The 16241-nt window shown below is 39.0% G+C and overlaps 1 protein-coding gene across 1 annotated transcript; it reads right to left on the bottom strand.

Moving 5' to 3' along the window:
• Window positions 1–1890: 1890 nt before the first annotated feature.
• Window positions 1891–13727, bottom strand: KGD4 (alpha-ketoglutarate dehydrogenase subunit 4). Its single transcript, XM_022596081.3, has 4 exons — window positions 13594–13727; window positions 4393–4456; window positions 3011–3198; window positions 1891–2158 (listed from the first exon to the last, which is right to left on the bottom strand). The coding sequence occupies exons 1-4, from the start codon at window positions 13633–13635 to the stop codon at window positions 2141–2143; spliced, it is 312 nt and encodes a 103-aa protein (XP_022451789.1). The 5' UTR covers window positions 13636–13727; the 3' UTR covers window positions 1891–2140.
• Window positions 13728–16241: the final 2514 nt, after the last annotated feature.

Genomic DNA, 16241 nt, shown 5'->3' with positions numbered 1-16241 from the left:
GTACTGCTGCTTCTGCCTGTACACTTGGATTATTTGCTCTGGAGGAATTCAGCCATCATGTCATGGATTCATTCAGGCAGCCCTGTGGAGAAGCCTAGGTGGAGGGGAACTGAGGCCTCCTGCCAACAGCCAGCATCAACCTGCCAGCTGTGTGAGTGAGCTATCTTGGAGATGGATGGTCCAGCCCTAGTGAAACCTTCAGATAACTGCAGCCCCAGGTGGCATTGATTGCAACCTCATGAGAAACACTGAGCAGAACTGCCCTGCCAAGCTGCCCCAGAATTCCTGACCCAGAGAAACCATGAGCTATTAAGTGAGTGTTGTTTTCAGCCACTAAATTTGGGGGTGATTTGTTACAACGTAGTGGACAATACACTAATTTGATCCTGCCTATCACATTGTATAGTACTGGAGAAAAAACTGCAAGTTGGACAAACTGAGCGATTTGCTAACGGTTACAGATACTTAACTGTTTAACTCCTAAATGAAAACACAAGCTATTTACTCTAAGTCAAGCCCAAATTCTTTCTATGACACCATCCTCCTTGGGAGCTCATCCTATGACAGCAATTCCCACGAACATCCTTTTGCCATACCTCTAGTCATAAATTCTGTAAAAGTGATATATTTTTTCATTGGAACTTTCATGGCAGCAGCTGTAGTAAAGGTGGTCCTCAGACGGTACCAGTATTGGGGTTTCTAACTGCTGGCCCACGGCATTACTCAAGCCACTCTTCATTTCCTGCACCTACTCTGAGAGCAAAAAAATTGCCTTCGGCTTCCTTTTACTGAAATGAGAACGCTAAGGAGAAAAAAGAGAATAGTGCTAGTTTTTAAGAAATTTTTCCAAGTATATTTTTGAAATAATAAAAAAGAAATCATGAGTCATGTATTTCTCATAAGTTACCAGAATAGCTCATTGCTAGCACCAAACTCCTATTTCACATTCAAGTTGGGCAACATTTATACTAGGCCACAATACAGAATTTACACGAAAAGCAGATCAACTCTGAAATAGTAAAAAAGAAAAAAAATATAAAGATTAATCCATACGCAACTGGGCAAATACAAAAACGTACTCAACAATTCTACTGTGTCTATTACTCATGAGTTACCCTTACTATTAGGGATGACTTCTTTAACGCATATTCTAGAAATCATTAAAGGTATAGAAGAGAATTTATTTCACTTTGTGAGCCTTTACTTTCACAATCATACATACCCTTGGCACAGGAAGAGCCTATTAAAATTCTGTAAATTGCCTTAATAAGGTGAATAGGTTGATTTTATGAGGCTTTCGGACAATGAAGTTTGAGAAGGTTTATGATTGTCAGGATTTGTACACATGATCACAATCAAAACAGTAAAATAAACCAAAGAATAAGACTTTCTTAACACCCCTAAAAACATAATAACTTAAAATTTCTGGTCAAATGTTATTCCTATGCTATATTCATTTTGATCTCTTATTTTCCATTTGATACTCTGACATTTTTTTCTGAACACAGGTTACATAATCTTTTGTGTTAACTCCCTAGTCTTAATACCACAAAGGCATCTGTTTTACCATGGCTGTATTTTTATTATTTAGAGTACGATATGCTTATTGAGCCAGTTATTCTCCAGTAACTTTGTGAATGCAAAAACACTGAGAGAATTAAGAACAAATAATGGAGTCATTATTTCACTGATCCTTATCCAATTCCAGGAAAATTACTTCCAGAAAGCTGCAATTCTGCCGGATATATTCTTTCCATGTTTAAACAGAAACTGAAAGAGAAGTGAAATTATGGTAAACCTATGATTGTTCACTAGACATTGTGTACTTTTAATAGTTCAACACTGTAATGCTTGATAATTTTATTATCTGAGTAAATTAATAGGCTAACATTTAAAAATGTATACTTTAATAAGTATAAAGTATATAAACAATCAGGTAAGCTTCTGGAGAAGCTGACCAAGATACATAAATTAGGAGATACAAGTGTCCTAAATTTTCTATACTTCTTTTTTTTTTTTTTTAACAGAAATTTTATTAAAGTTGTTTAATGTACAATTTCTCATTTGTCATTCTGGAAGTCCTTCATTGTAAAGACTCTTCTTTGTCTGATTAAACAAACAGCAGCCACATTGTCAGTGATTATTCTGGACCTCCACGCTGAAAAGGAAGTAATAAAGCAATAAGATTAGGTGTTTCATTTACAAAGAAATGTTTTCATGGCCACTATATAAATTTGAAACATTTTAATCAAATGATCTTTAGGTTTTAAAAACAATTTCAGATTTTTCATAGCTTTGGGGCACTCCTATCAATGTTATAAAGAATTTCACATCTGAAGAGGACTCAAGGTTGACGTAGATCAATGGTCCTCAAATTTCTTGGTCCTTTACACTCTAAAAAATCAATGAGGGGGCTTCCCTGGAGGCGCAGTGGTTAAGAATCTGCCTGCCGATGCAGGGAACACAGGTTCGAGCCCTGGTCCGGGAAGATCACACATGCCGCAAAGCAACTAAGCCCATGCACCACGACTGCCCAGCCTGTGCTCTAGAGCCCGCAAGCCACAACTACAGAGTCCTGCGCAACTAGAGCCCGTGCTCCGCAACAAGAGAAGCCACCGCAATGAGAAGCCCACGCACTGCAACGAAGAGTAGCCCCCGCTTGCCGCAACTAGAGAAAGCCCACGCACAGCAACGAAGACCCAACGCGGCGAAAAGTAAATTAATTTTTAAAAAATTAATGAGGACCCTAAAGAGCTCTTTTCCATGGGGTATATATATTTTGCTATTTACCATACTATACTTCTACACATATATTCCTTCATGCACATTTACTGAGGGCTCCAACATCGTTTATTTCTCATAGTCCAGGCCTACATGACCATCCCTGTCTTAGCTATGGACACACCTTGACGAGACAATGGGAAGAACATGGAAATCAGCAATATGAAACTCCAAAGCCAATAACGTTGAGGTGTTTTCCACAGTATTGGGATAAAGAGCAACAACGTACTTGGATAAATTCAATTTCTTCTTGAGATACAAGTTTCCTTCTGTACTTCTGAGGTAAAGTTTTTATTAACTCTGCAGTGTCTGGTGGACCCGGATGCATCAGCCAGTCTGGCGATTTACTTCCCTTAGAATGCTGTGAACTTGAAGAAGAGTGAGACGGTAGTCCTGCTGATCTCAGAACTTCTGACACTGAAATTAAAAAAAAAAAAAAAAATAGAGGAATTGTTCAGTGTCTTAAAATACTATTTTGAATTATCTATCATTAAATAATCAAGTTATTCTTTTTTTTTTTTTTTTTTTGCGGTACGCGGGCCTCTCACTGTTGTGGTCTCTCCTGTTGCGGAGCACAGGCTCCGGATGCGCAGGCTCAGCGGCCATGGCTCACGGGCCCAGCCGCTCCACGGCATGTGGGATATTCCCGGACCGGGGCAGGAACCCGCGTCCCCCGTATCCGCAGGCGGACCCCCAACCACTGCGCCACCAGGGAAGCCCTCAAGTTATTCTTAAAATGATAAGTATTACAATCCAAGAGATAAGTATTACAGAGTAACTTCGTTGGGTAGCTATATATAGTTTCATAAAGTTCTTTTTAAAGCAAATGAGGTAGTTTTAAGTGAATGAATTACTAAATTGAAGAGTTAAGTTCATAAAATAATGAAATTTCTAGGTAGTGGAGTTCAACCCGTATGGATAACTTACATTACTTAAATTGTGTCATATGGTAGAGATTACAGGTAATACCATACAATGGAGAATAAGAAAGTTGGTAAATGCAGGTGAGATTTGTTTTCTCCATACTTGTTTGTCACCTATATCTTAATTTTTCAAGAGTTACAATAAGTTAAAAATATCCATACAAAATTTGTTAAAATTCTCCCTGAATTAAAGGCCAAGTATCTTATAATTAAAGACAGCTGACAGAGCAGTAAGAGAAAAACAGAACTTGTTCAGAATCTTCAGTTACTGTAATAGGCAATGATTGTTGAGTTCTAAGGCAATCCAAGAAATATTTACTGCCTCGATGAACAGATAAATCAGTGAATGAAAGAAAAGGTTAGCTGGGAGAGAAATATAGGAATGGTGGTTATTCATCATAATCTCTGCAAATATAAGTATGGGACATTCTTCTGAAGGACAGAAGGTGGAACAAAAATTCCCATACATAAACACAGTATCATTAAAAATTCAGAAATACCTACTGTCAAGTTACTACTTTTTTACAAGGAGGTAATAGAAAGTTAGTTAATGCAACCTAACATACCATTGTGATCTAAGCTACCATTGTCTACCGGATTCTAAAATGAGAAGTATTGTGTATAATAGAATATTCATGTATAAATCTGCATGTACATATCTTTTTAGTATAAAAAAACTACAGCTTACCATTGGGTTTAGGATTGTCTCTTCTGTCAGGGAACCTTATTAATGGAGTATGTGGCTTGACTACCTAAAGGAAAAATAAAATGCATGAAAAAGAAATGAAGCACTAAAATAACCTCATTTACTACACAAGAAATAATCTAATGAACCTCACAAGCAGATGCCTTTGTTAAAATAAAATAACTTAGTACCTGACAGCAACTTTATATTTTACTATTTTAAATTTTACTCTTTCCCAACAAGGATAGCTAGTCTATGAACTATTATCTGATATTCATAAGAACTTTGTACTTTATACATCACAAGATATTTTACTGTACTGCCTACTGACCTCAAAACAACCCTATAAGGTGATAAGGATTTTATGTTGCATGATTTCTAAATCACCCTGATGATTGGTAAGAATTGGAAGTTTCCTGACTTGTATTGAGTGTTGTTTCCCTACTATGTTAACACCTAGTGGTTTAGATAGAATAGGATAAAAAGCATATTGAAAATTAGGTAATCAAAAAAATACTTTTTCTGACTACAAAAGTAACCCATGTTCTGTGTAAAAAATTTGGAAAAAACACAGAAAAGCACAAAGAAGAAAACACCATCTATAAGCCAAAACCCACATAAAATAGATTTAAACATTTGATAGCCCTTGACTTCAGCCTTTTTCCTATACCCATAGAAATGCATGTATTTAGAACACTGTTTTTAATAAGATATTTGAAGAGTATTAATGTTTTATCCCTAAAATTCCAGTTAATGCTACAGAGGAGCTTAAGCAGAACTTTCAGTATGAAATCTTCTGAATATATATAAAATGCTGAGACTCTAATAAACAGAGCACTATTTTTTACTAACGTAATCTGTAAGTTGCTGTGTAACTAGTGAGACAGGTGTGTGTTTATCTGCAATATATTTGTATATATGTACTACACATTACACATTTTATATGAGTACAGAAGCAAATAGGCTTGTAGGGATGGGTCTGAAAACTAACCACCATAATTCTGCTGCTGTGAGAAAATGCTGGAAGATAGTTGTCTCCCTAAGCATTAAAGCATGTTCACATCTTTCGTGTTAAAAAACAAACCTTCTCACTCCATGTAGTACCTGTTTCTTTTCATAGCCAGGCTTCTTGAAAGAGTGTTCTTTCCTTCCTATAGTCCTAAACTTTTCAAGGATAAACTTCAAACTCGCATTTGGCACACACAGGCCCATCATGATCAGGTCTCTCCCTACCTCTCTAGCCTCATTCCCCACCACTGTACCTTTCACTCCAGGTATTCTGAAGTACTTTTCATTTCCCTAACTCCTCATACCATTTCCATCCCCATTCAATCTACAGCTTGTGTGCTCTGCCACGAATCTCTCCCAGGTCCCACCCCGCTTCCATGCCTCCACTTTCATCTGACTGCTTATCTTTGAAAACAGCTCAACTGTCACTCCTTTCTAAGAAGATTCCCGATTCCTAAATCTGATTTAAAAACTCCTCCTGTGTTTCCACAGCAACCTGAACATCTTAAGAATATTGTGTAGAGGACAGTAAATGAGCCAATGATTACAGGAGAGCAAAGCTCCTGGAAAGGCAGAGATGGAAAATTAAGTACTTCTGCAGCAGTAGCCAGTACGTAGTAAATGCTCAGCAAACATCTGACAAATGAGTGAATAGACCATTTGTAGGTAAGGGCTAACTGTATAGGTATGTAAGTATGTATACACACACTTAAACAAATGTACATACACGAGAGAGAAAGAATCCATTTCAACATTGCTTTTGTACACTTAAAAATATGGTTGGGCTTCCCTGGTGGCGCAGTGGTTGGGAGTCTGCCTGCCAATGCAGGGGACACGGGTTCGTGCCCTGGTCCGGGAGGATCCCACATGCCACGGAGCGGCTGGGCCTGTGGGCCATAGCCGCTGGGCCTGCGCGTCCAGAGCCTGTGCTCCGCAGCGGGACAGGCCACAACAGTGAGAGGCCCGCGTGCCGGAAAAAAAAAAAAAGGTAATATGCCCATATAGATTAAATTCCCACAGCTTGGTATCCCCCCTTTTTAAGAGAAAATTTTAAAAATACATAAAAGTAGACAGAGTAGTATAATAAACCCTGATAAACACATCACACAATTTCAACAGTGATCAATCTTATTTCATCAACCCTTCCCCCATTAAACAAATCCCAGTCATCTCATCTCATCTGTTAATACCATCTACATGTATCACTAACAGAAAAGGATTTGGTTAAACCATAGTCCCAATACTTTTCCCACACTTAACAAAAATAATTCTTTAATATCATCTATTATTTAGCTATGCTCAAATTTTCCTGTCTCAAAATTGTCTTTTTTAAACTCTAAATGTAAATACAAAGAGAAACAAATAAGTCTGTCAAATTAGTTGACCAGCTTATAACTAAGAAAAAAAAGGAGCTAATCCAAATAACTTTCATAGTGCTTGGACTATATACCTTCAGTCTAAAGACAAAAAGAAATACAAAGAAATCTTGAACTTTTTACTTAGTAGGTTGGTTGTATAGATATAGCTATACATTTTGTATATATTGTAGGACTAAGCAAATGAGTATATTGATGTTTGTGGAACGCAGGGATTTCCCTGTGAGAGAAAGAACATACAAATATGGGATGAGGGAAGGCAAGGAAGAATACTGTAGTGTTAAGACTGGAATCTGAGGGAATCAGTAGGAAGTCAGGATAAATGCCATGAGTTTATTCAACCAGCCCCCTGTTAATTTGGGTTGTTAATTTGAGTCGTTTCCAATCTTCTTCCAGTTCTCATATACCACTGGGCACACCCCCACTCACCCCACCCCCCCAGCCTTTCTCACTATGGACATCTCCCACCAGAGTATTCTATCTGTTACAAATGATGAAACTATATTAACACGTCATTATCACCCAAAGTTTTACATTAGAGTTCATTCTTGGTGTTGTACATTCTATGGGTTTTGACAAATGTACAATGACATATTCACTATTATAGCATCTTCTGTGTTCTGCCTACTCATCCCTTCATTCCCCAATCTCAGGCAACCACTGATCTGTTTACTGTCTCCACAGTTTTGCCTTTTCCAGAATGTCATGCAGATGGAATCATACAGCATGTAGCCTTTTCAGATTGGCTTCTTTCATTTAGTAACATGCATGTATGTTTCTTCCATGATTTTTCCTGGCTTGGTAGCTTATTTCTTTTTGAAATAACATTATAAATTATATTTGTATAATATACAAATATATAATTATATAATAATATAATATTACAATAATATAATTTGGGTTGAATAATATTACATTGTCTGGATGTACCACAGTTTATTTATCCATTCACCTACTGAAAGACATCTTGGTTGTTTCCAAGTTTTGGCAATTATAAATGAAGCTGCTATAAACATCCATGTGCAGGTTTTTGTACGGACGTAAGTTTTCAATTCATTTGGGTAGAAGTGCGATTGTTCAACCATATGGTAAAAGTATGTTTAGTTGTGTAAGAAACTGCCAAACTGCCTCCCGAAGTGGCTGTGGCACTTTGCATTCTCAACGGCAGTGAATGAGAGTTCCCATTGCTCCACCTCCTTGTCAGCATTTGGTGGTGTCAGTATTCTGGGTTTCAGCCATTCTAATAGGTATATAGAGGTGTCTTACTGTTGTTTTAATTTGCAATTAATTCCCTAATGACTATGATGTTGAACATCTTTTCATATCATTGTCATCTGTATATCTTCTTTGATGAGGTGTTTGTTCAGCTCTTTTGCCCATTTTTTAGTCAGGCTGTTTTCATTGTTGACTTTCTTTTTTCTTCTTTCTTTTTTTTTTTTTCCGGTACGCGGGCCTCTCACTATTGCGGCCTCTCCCATTGCGGAGCACAGGCTCTGGACGCACAGGCTCAGCGGCCATGGCTCACGGGCCCAGCCGCTCCGCAGCATGTGGGATCTTCCCGGCCCGGGGCACGAACCCGTGTCCCCTGCATCGGCAGGCAGACTCTCAACCACTGCGCCACCAGGGAAGCCCCATTTTTTTAAAATATAAATTTATTTATTATTTTTGGCTGCGTTGGGCCTTTGTTGCTGTGCGCAGGCTTCCTCTAGTTGCAGGTGAGCATGGACTCCTCATTGCAGTGGCTTCTCTTGTTGCAGAGCACGTGCTCTAGGGCGTATGAGCTTCAGTAGTTGCGGATCGTGGGCTCTAGAGCACAGGCTCAGTAGCTGTGGTGCATGGGCTTAGCTCCTCCATGGCATGTGGGATCTTCCCAGACCAGGGCTCGAACCTGTGTCCCCTGCATTGGCAGGCAGATTCTTAACCACTGTGCCACCAGGGAACTTTTAAGAGTTCTTTATATATCTTGAATAACATCCTTTATTAGATATTCTTTTTGCAAATATTTTCTCCCAATCTGTGGCTTGTCTTCTCATTCTCTTCACAGTGTCTTTTGCAGACCAGAAATTTTTAATTTTAATGACATCCAGTTTATCAATTATTTCTTTCATGGATTGTGCATTTGGTGTTGTATTTAAAAAGTCACTGCCAAACCCAAGATCATCTAAGTTTTCTTCTCTGTTATCTTCTAGAAGTTTTATAGTTTTCCACTTTACATATAGGCCTATGATCCATTCTGAGTTAATTTTTGTGAAAGGTATAACGTCTGTGTCTAGATTCATGTTTTGCAAGTGGATGTCTAGTTGTTCCAGCAACATTTATTGAAAAGACTATCTTTTCTCTATTGTATCGCCTTTGCTTCTTTGTCAAAGATCAGTTGACTATCCTGTTATTTCTACCTTTCTAAGTCTCTTAGTTTTAGCTGTGCCTCATATATAGCATAGCATTGAATATTCATTTGTTGGCCAATCTGAGAATACTTTTAAAAGGGCAGTTACACCATTTAAATTTATAGATATAACTCACAAGTTTGGTGTATTTTCTGTCATATCATTATATGATTATTTAAATATAAAGTCCTTTGTCATATGATCTTTTTCTTTGCTTTCATTTGTGGGGTTTGTTGTTTTGTTTTTTGGTATTTGGAAAGATTTGTACTTTTGTATAATGTTTATGTTATGTTGCTACCTTTAGATAATACTCTTAGTTGCCTGTTTCTGAGATACTATCTATTGGTTCACTATTATGAGAAAGAATGAAAGTAGTTGATGGTAATCTCTTCTCTGCCTTCCCTCCCCATCTTTTACTACCATTTAATAGCCAGAGGCAATTAGCAAGTTTATTCTACCTTCTATATACTCTTCCCCTTACTCCCTCCATTTTAAAAGTTTTATTAGATCTATACTGTCAAAAAAAATATTACCAACAAGTCTTTCTCCCTTATCTGCATTATTTAGTCTTAGTTCTATAGTTAAATACATTCAGTGCTTACATCCAGTTCCTATATTAAAACAGCCACAAGTACAAATAAGTATTTCTTAGTTGTCTGAAGCTCATTCTCTGTGAGAGCTGTAAGAAGAGCTTCAGGGAACAATATTCCCTGAGTTATTAAAGGTTTAGAAGAGTTTGTGGCCTTTACACTTGAAGGTCAATGTAGCTAGATAAAGCTTTGGTTCACATTTTCTTTAACTACCTTAAATATGTTATCCACATGTTTTCCTTAATGAAGTATTATTGCTGAAAACTCTGATAACTTCCATTCTCTTTTAAGTGCTTGGTCTTGTTGCTTGGATCACCAAATAATTTTTTCTTTAAAATTTAATGATTTTACTAGAATATACTCATTAATCAAACATACTGGATCAAATATACAGGGTATAACTTTAAGTTTTCTTTTGTATCAGGAAAGTTTTATTAAATTATAGGTTTTGAGACTTGTTCAACTCTATCTACTTTACTTTTTCATAGACTACTTATTATACAAAAGTTGCATCATCTTGTCTTTATTGTCTCTATGATTTTCTCTGAAACCCTTTCACCTTTTTTCATTATCAGTGATTTCTTTTGGAAACTATTATTCTATTAAGGAATCCACTTCTATGATTCATGAAGCCCAGGCAGAGTTAACAGTGGCGAGTTCTGGAGGTAACACTCCACTCTGGACTTTCTGGTTATAACCACCATCTCCTCTCTCTACCTCAACTGAAAACCGAGCCTCATGAGGCCTCAATCCCTGCCCTCCTGTTTGTGGAAGATGCCAAAGCCAACTATGTAAGAGGCTTTTTTAGAGGAGAAGACAACTCTTGTCTTCCCAGAAGACAAACCCTCTACTTTGCTTTATAAGGCAGATAGCAACCCCAAACCGCAGACAGGTTGGGACCTGCCTAGGCCTCAATCATTATCTGTGACTTTTTAAAAAAATCATTTTTCTCCTTTCCTCCACTATTTCCTTTAGCAAAACTTCCAAGTTGCCTATTGACCTTTATATTCTTTCCAGTTTAGCATCTATTCCTGAAAGGTTATTTTCTTTTACTCTTAATTCTTTACTGAGTTCAGAACTGTACCATCCCTAAAATCTTAATCTAAAATCTAAACTCAACTACAACCTTTTAACTTACAACTCTCTTCTCTGTTATTTCCCACCATCAGTTCCAGCAAGCCCTTCATTTCCTTTATCGTTCCCTTTTCTCCCAGTCAATTGGTTCCATCCTGACTTTACTTCCTTTCTCATCTAGGCTAGAACCTACAGTCCATTCAAAAACCTCTTAGCACTCTCAACTGCCTTGCTGGAGGTTTATTTTCACCTCACCTGTAGAGCTCAAACCCTGAATTAATCCAACCACTTATCTTCTTCCCCTGTGTCTCATGCAGCCAAACGATTTCCTGAATGATTAACTATCTCCTTTCTACTATTGCATCATCCCAAACATATCAAATATATACTGCTTGGCATTTATTTTATTATTATTATTTTTAAATAAATTTATGTATTTATTTTGGGCTGCATTGGGTCTTCGTTGTTGCATGCGGGCTTTCTCTAGTTGTGTTGAGTGGAGGCTACTCTTCGTTGTGGTGCGTGGGCTCCTCATTGTGGTGGCTTCTCTTGTTGCGGAGCACGGGCTCTAGGCGCACGGGCTTCAGTAGTTGTGGCACACGGGCTCAGTAGTTGTGGCTCAGGGGCTGTAGAGAGCAGGCTCAGTAGTTGTGGCGCACAGGCTTAGTTGCTCCGCAGCATGTGGGATCTCCCTGGACCAGGGCTTGAACCTGTGTCCCCTGCACTGGCAGGCGGGTTCTTAGCCACTGCACCACCAGGGAAGCCCCTGCTTGGCATTTAGCAGGCATTTAATGAACACTTATAAATTACTCTTCTAAAATTACTTTTGAATACCCTGTGGTCCAGCCAAATCCCTCTACTTAATGGTGACACTATGCTTTGTGAATTCCTATCAGTTTGTGCCAGCCTGCTGAAATACTACTCTTTCTTCAAGACACCAATCAACAGCCAAGTTCTAAGCTCTGTGGAGGCACCATGTATTGTCTTGTTGGCACTGCAGTCTCAGCAATGAGTATAGGCCTGGCACAGAAGTACTCAATACATTTTGCTAATGTTAACATTTAATTATTACATAATGTCAGCACATACTGCTTTGTATTATGAACCTGAATACAAGTCTTTGCAGCTTTGTTAAAAGGAGACAGACCATTTCTTACTGTATATCTCACAGCATCTTTTTTATTGTTGTTGCATATATCAATAGTAAGTTCTTTATTATTGCTGTGTACTGTTCCATTTTAACAAATCTACCACACCTTATCTTGCTAATGGGCATTTGGATAATTTCTGGTTTAGGGGTTATTAATAAAGCAACTATGAACATTTTTATATAGTTTTTTAAATAGGTATATGCACTCATTTCTCTGGGATATAAACCTATGAGAAAAACTGCTTGGACATAGGGTAGGTATGTTTAACTAGTATTAGAGGCCCACAAAAGTTTTTCAAAGTGACTGTACCATTTTATATTCCCACTAGCATTGTATGAGAGTTTCAGGTGCTTCATGTTCTCATCACCACTTGGTATTGTCAGTCTTTTTAATAATTTTGGTGGGTGGGGTAGTACTTCCTGGTTTTAATTTGCATTTTCCTGGCAAATAATGATGTTGAGTATCTTTTCACTGGCTTAGTGCTCATTTGAATATCTTGCTTTGTGCAATATCAAGTTTTTCTTACCCATTTAAAAAACTGGGCTATATATTATGGATATATATAATTATCTATTATGGATACCAGTCCTTTGTCGGATGTTTTCCTGTCCTCACAGCACCTTTAACGCTCAATAACTACCCGTTGAATGAATAAGTGAGGATCATTCGTTGCAATGGGAGCAAAGACTGGGATCTAGGATTCTCTTTCAGAGCGAAATAACTTTAAGAAAAGGTCTTTTAAGAGATGTGCAAAGGGAAATGCACTTCTCGTGTCAAAGTTAAAAGGTAATTGTACAATAACATACTTTAAGAGTTGAAAAAAACTCGTGTAAAGCAACCACAAAAGTGGAGATTGTGGCCCATTATATACCAATTTTACCTCTCCTATTTAAGCTAGAGATCACAGCTGGAGAAGCAAAATCAAAAGCTGTCAGGAGTTGGTAACTGATGTGTGGATTAACAATAAAGTTCCTCTAGCGCCAATCTAAATTCAGGGGAAAAAAGCTTAGGAAACCAACACTAAGACATATATTACAGATAAACTTAAATATGTATTTTTTCCATTCTCCCCCATCCAGCCTGTAACCAGACGCTGGTTGGTGGGGGAGAACCCGCCTCCGGCGAGGACGCAGCCCGCGGGGCCAGTTCTCTGGCCATTCCCAAGACCTTGAAGGGACACCAGGTCAGAAGCAGGGTTCGCTTCCTTTCACTCACCGCTACCGCCTTCCTTCCGATTGGCTGATCCGCGACAACACAGACAATACTGGTCGCTGATTGGCCAGGATATTGCCAGGGCAGCCAAGCCTGCAGACTCCTAACAGGCTAACGAGGTCCCGGTGGAGGGCAGTCCAGGGACTTCGGAACAGCTATGTGCCTACCTGCTGAGATGCACTCCCGCGGCCTGGCTCGAACCCTCAGCTGCGGTCCCCGGCTCACTGCCCGACCTAAAGAGCTCAAGGTCCAATTCTCACATACACCCCGGGAAGCCGCTGCTGGCCCTATGCAGGGCCGTGGTCACCGCGCAGTCTCCACCACCGCCTTTCCTCCCTAGCGCCGGTGCTACAGTCAGCACCATCCCTACTGCCTACGGCGCGGAAAGGTAACCGAGTCTCCTTACCTGAACGACCCTGCTGGCAGACGCCATCTTGCTGCCCATCATGACCCCCGAGAGGGGCAGCTTCCGGGCCCTGGCGAGCAGCGGCTATAACAGGAGTCCTGGGCGGCTGGGGGCGGGCTCTACCTGTGACGTCACGGAGGAGGAGTGGGCGCTCGGGAGAGACCCTCCTCCACTGCGGAGCTAGCCCCACCCACTTGTGCCTGACACCGCCCCTCCTCTTTTCCTGCCTGGGAACTGACTCAGGTGTTTCCCATTGCTTCGTTTTGCAGACGAAGGTTTGTGGTATTGTATTTATTTTGTTCACCGGCCTATGAGTGATCTGGGACCATTTCTTCTCCAGATAGGCAGTTTCCAGTTTCAGTGTAGTCCAAAATTTAATCTGAAACCAAATAAGTAATATAAATTCTTGTGGCTTCCTACAACGAACAATCTTGTTAAAGTTTAGGAGTAAGATGCCAGCTCAGAAAGAGTGGTCAGTTCCGGGTCTATACAAGGCCACCTCATACTCCGTTGCTTATTATTTTTTTTTTTATTGAAGTGTAGTTGTTTTACAATGTTGTATTAATTCCCGTTGCTTATTAACATTTCTCGATTTGGTATTCTGATTCCTTTCTCTACCATTAGTCCTGATATTAAACTACTGCCTACTTGGAGTTTGAGAAAACTCAGAAGCTCAAGTTTTTCTTTTTGAAACATGAGCCATCCATGTCATTCCACCACATTATATTAAATTCTATGGTAAATATTAATGTTTACAATGTTAAAAATTTTTAATACACAATATGTTGCAGCCATTTAACTTTGTAGGTAATGCAGCCTTACACTATTGTAAATATTTAGAGTGACAAATTTGTTTTGATGATCTAGGTCAATGGTTTCTAAATCTAGAGGGTTATTGAGCCTAAACATGGGCCCTTCTGATTCAGTATGTGTGTGGAGGACACCAGGAATCTTTTTTTTTTAAAGCTTTCAAAGCTTGTTTTAGCAGCACATATTCTAAAATCAGATTGATAAAGTGGTTAAATGGGCAAAGCACATGAACCGGTAAATTACAGAAAAGAAACATAAATTGCCCTTAAAAACGTTAAAAGACATTCAACCACCCTTATTCTAAGAAAAATTTAAACTACACTAAAACGCTATTTTCAATCCGTCAAATTGGCCAACAGACAGAATTTGGAGAATATGATTTGGGGAGGCTGTAGGGAAAGAGGCACTAATGTATATCGTTGGTAGTGATGAAATGAAACTTGTATTTTAAGACAGGACAAGAAAAATTAAACATAAAATTCTCTGTGTGTCCCTTTGGGCCTCCTCCCTCCCTAATGTGTATATGCATCTGCATTACACATTAACCAGAGCTCATCAAACATGGGAGCACTTGCTCAACTGCAAAGATCTTTTTGTTTTTTTCTTTCTTCTGACGCTAGCAATGTAACTTCTTAAAACAATAGCCTTCTAACAGGCGGAAAAGTTCTCAGAGCTTTCTGAGAATCGGCTACCTGGATTATAATTCTGTTTGGCTTGAATAAAATTCCTCCCCCCCCACTCTTATCTTGATAGTTAATTGAATATCAACTGAATAGTTAATTGAATTTTCATCGACAGTGGGAGTAAAAGATGGTACTCGAAAAAACTACATACTGAATGACTCCAAATATATGACACTCTGGAAAAGGCAAAACTATGGAGACACTTAAAATATCAGTGGTTGCCAGGGGTTGGGGAGAGGGAGGGACAACTGGCAGAGCACAGGGGATTTTTAGGACAGTGAAACTATTCTGTACGATACTATAATGGTGGGTACATGTCATTATACATTTTTCAAAACTCATAAAATATACAACCCTTGGGTGATAATGACATGTTAATGTTAGGGTTCAGTTGTAACAAATGTACCGCTCTAGTCGGGGATGGTGACAGCGGGGTGAAGTTGTGCCTGTGTGCGGGAAGTAGGTATACGGGAACTCTGGATTTTCTGCACCATTTTGCTGTGAACCTAAAACTGCTTTAAAAAATAAAGTGGGTCTTCCCTGGTGGCGCAGTGGTTGAGAGTCCGCCTGCCGATGCAAGGGACACAGGTTTGTGCCCCGGTCCGGGAAGATCCCACATGCTGCGGAGCGGCTGGGCCCGTGAGCCATGGCTGCTGAGCCTGCGCGTCCGGAGCCTGTGCTCCGCAACGGGAGTGGGACAACAGTGAGAGGCCCGCGTACCGCACACAAGATAAAAATAATAAAAGTGTATTTAAAAATTTTTTTTAAAGTCACCATTGCCGAAACCAGATAAACTAATGTGTTTTTAAAGTTCAAAAACGGTGACTATACTTGATGACATTGTATTGTACAACTGAAATTTTCTAAGAGAGTAGAACTTAAATGTTCTCACCAAAAAAAAGAAAAGAAAGAAAAGGTAAATATGTGAGGTGATGGATGTGTTAACTGATTGTGGGAATCCTTTCACAATGTATACATATATCAAATCAACACACTGAAAACTTTAAATATTTTACAATTTTGTCAATGACCTCAATAAAGCTGGTGGGGAAAAGCTCAAAAGCAACAGCAGCTTAGATGCCTAGTACACAGACTTTTCATTTACATTCAGAGAAACAGCAAGTTTCTATGTGAAAATCTACAATATTAGATTCT

Source organism: Delphinapterus leucas, chromosome 3 (genome assembly GCF_059928025.1).
Source record: "Delphinapterus leucas isolate spDelLeu-1000000601 "Yukka" chromosome 3, BTC_Dleu_Yukka2, whole genome shotgun sequence".
In the NCBI taxonomy this organism is placed as follows: Eukaryota; Metazoa; Chordata; class Mammalia; order Artiodactyla; family Monodontidae; genus Delphinapterus; species Delphinapterus leucas.
This window is presented reverse-complemented; position numbering and strand designations above follow the sequence as displayed.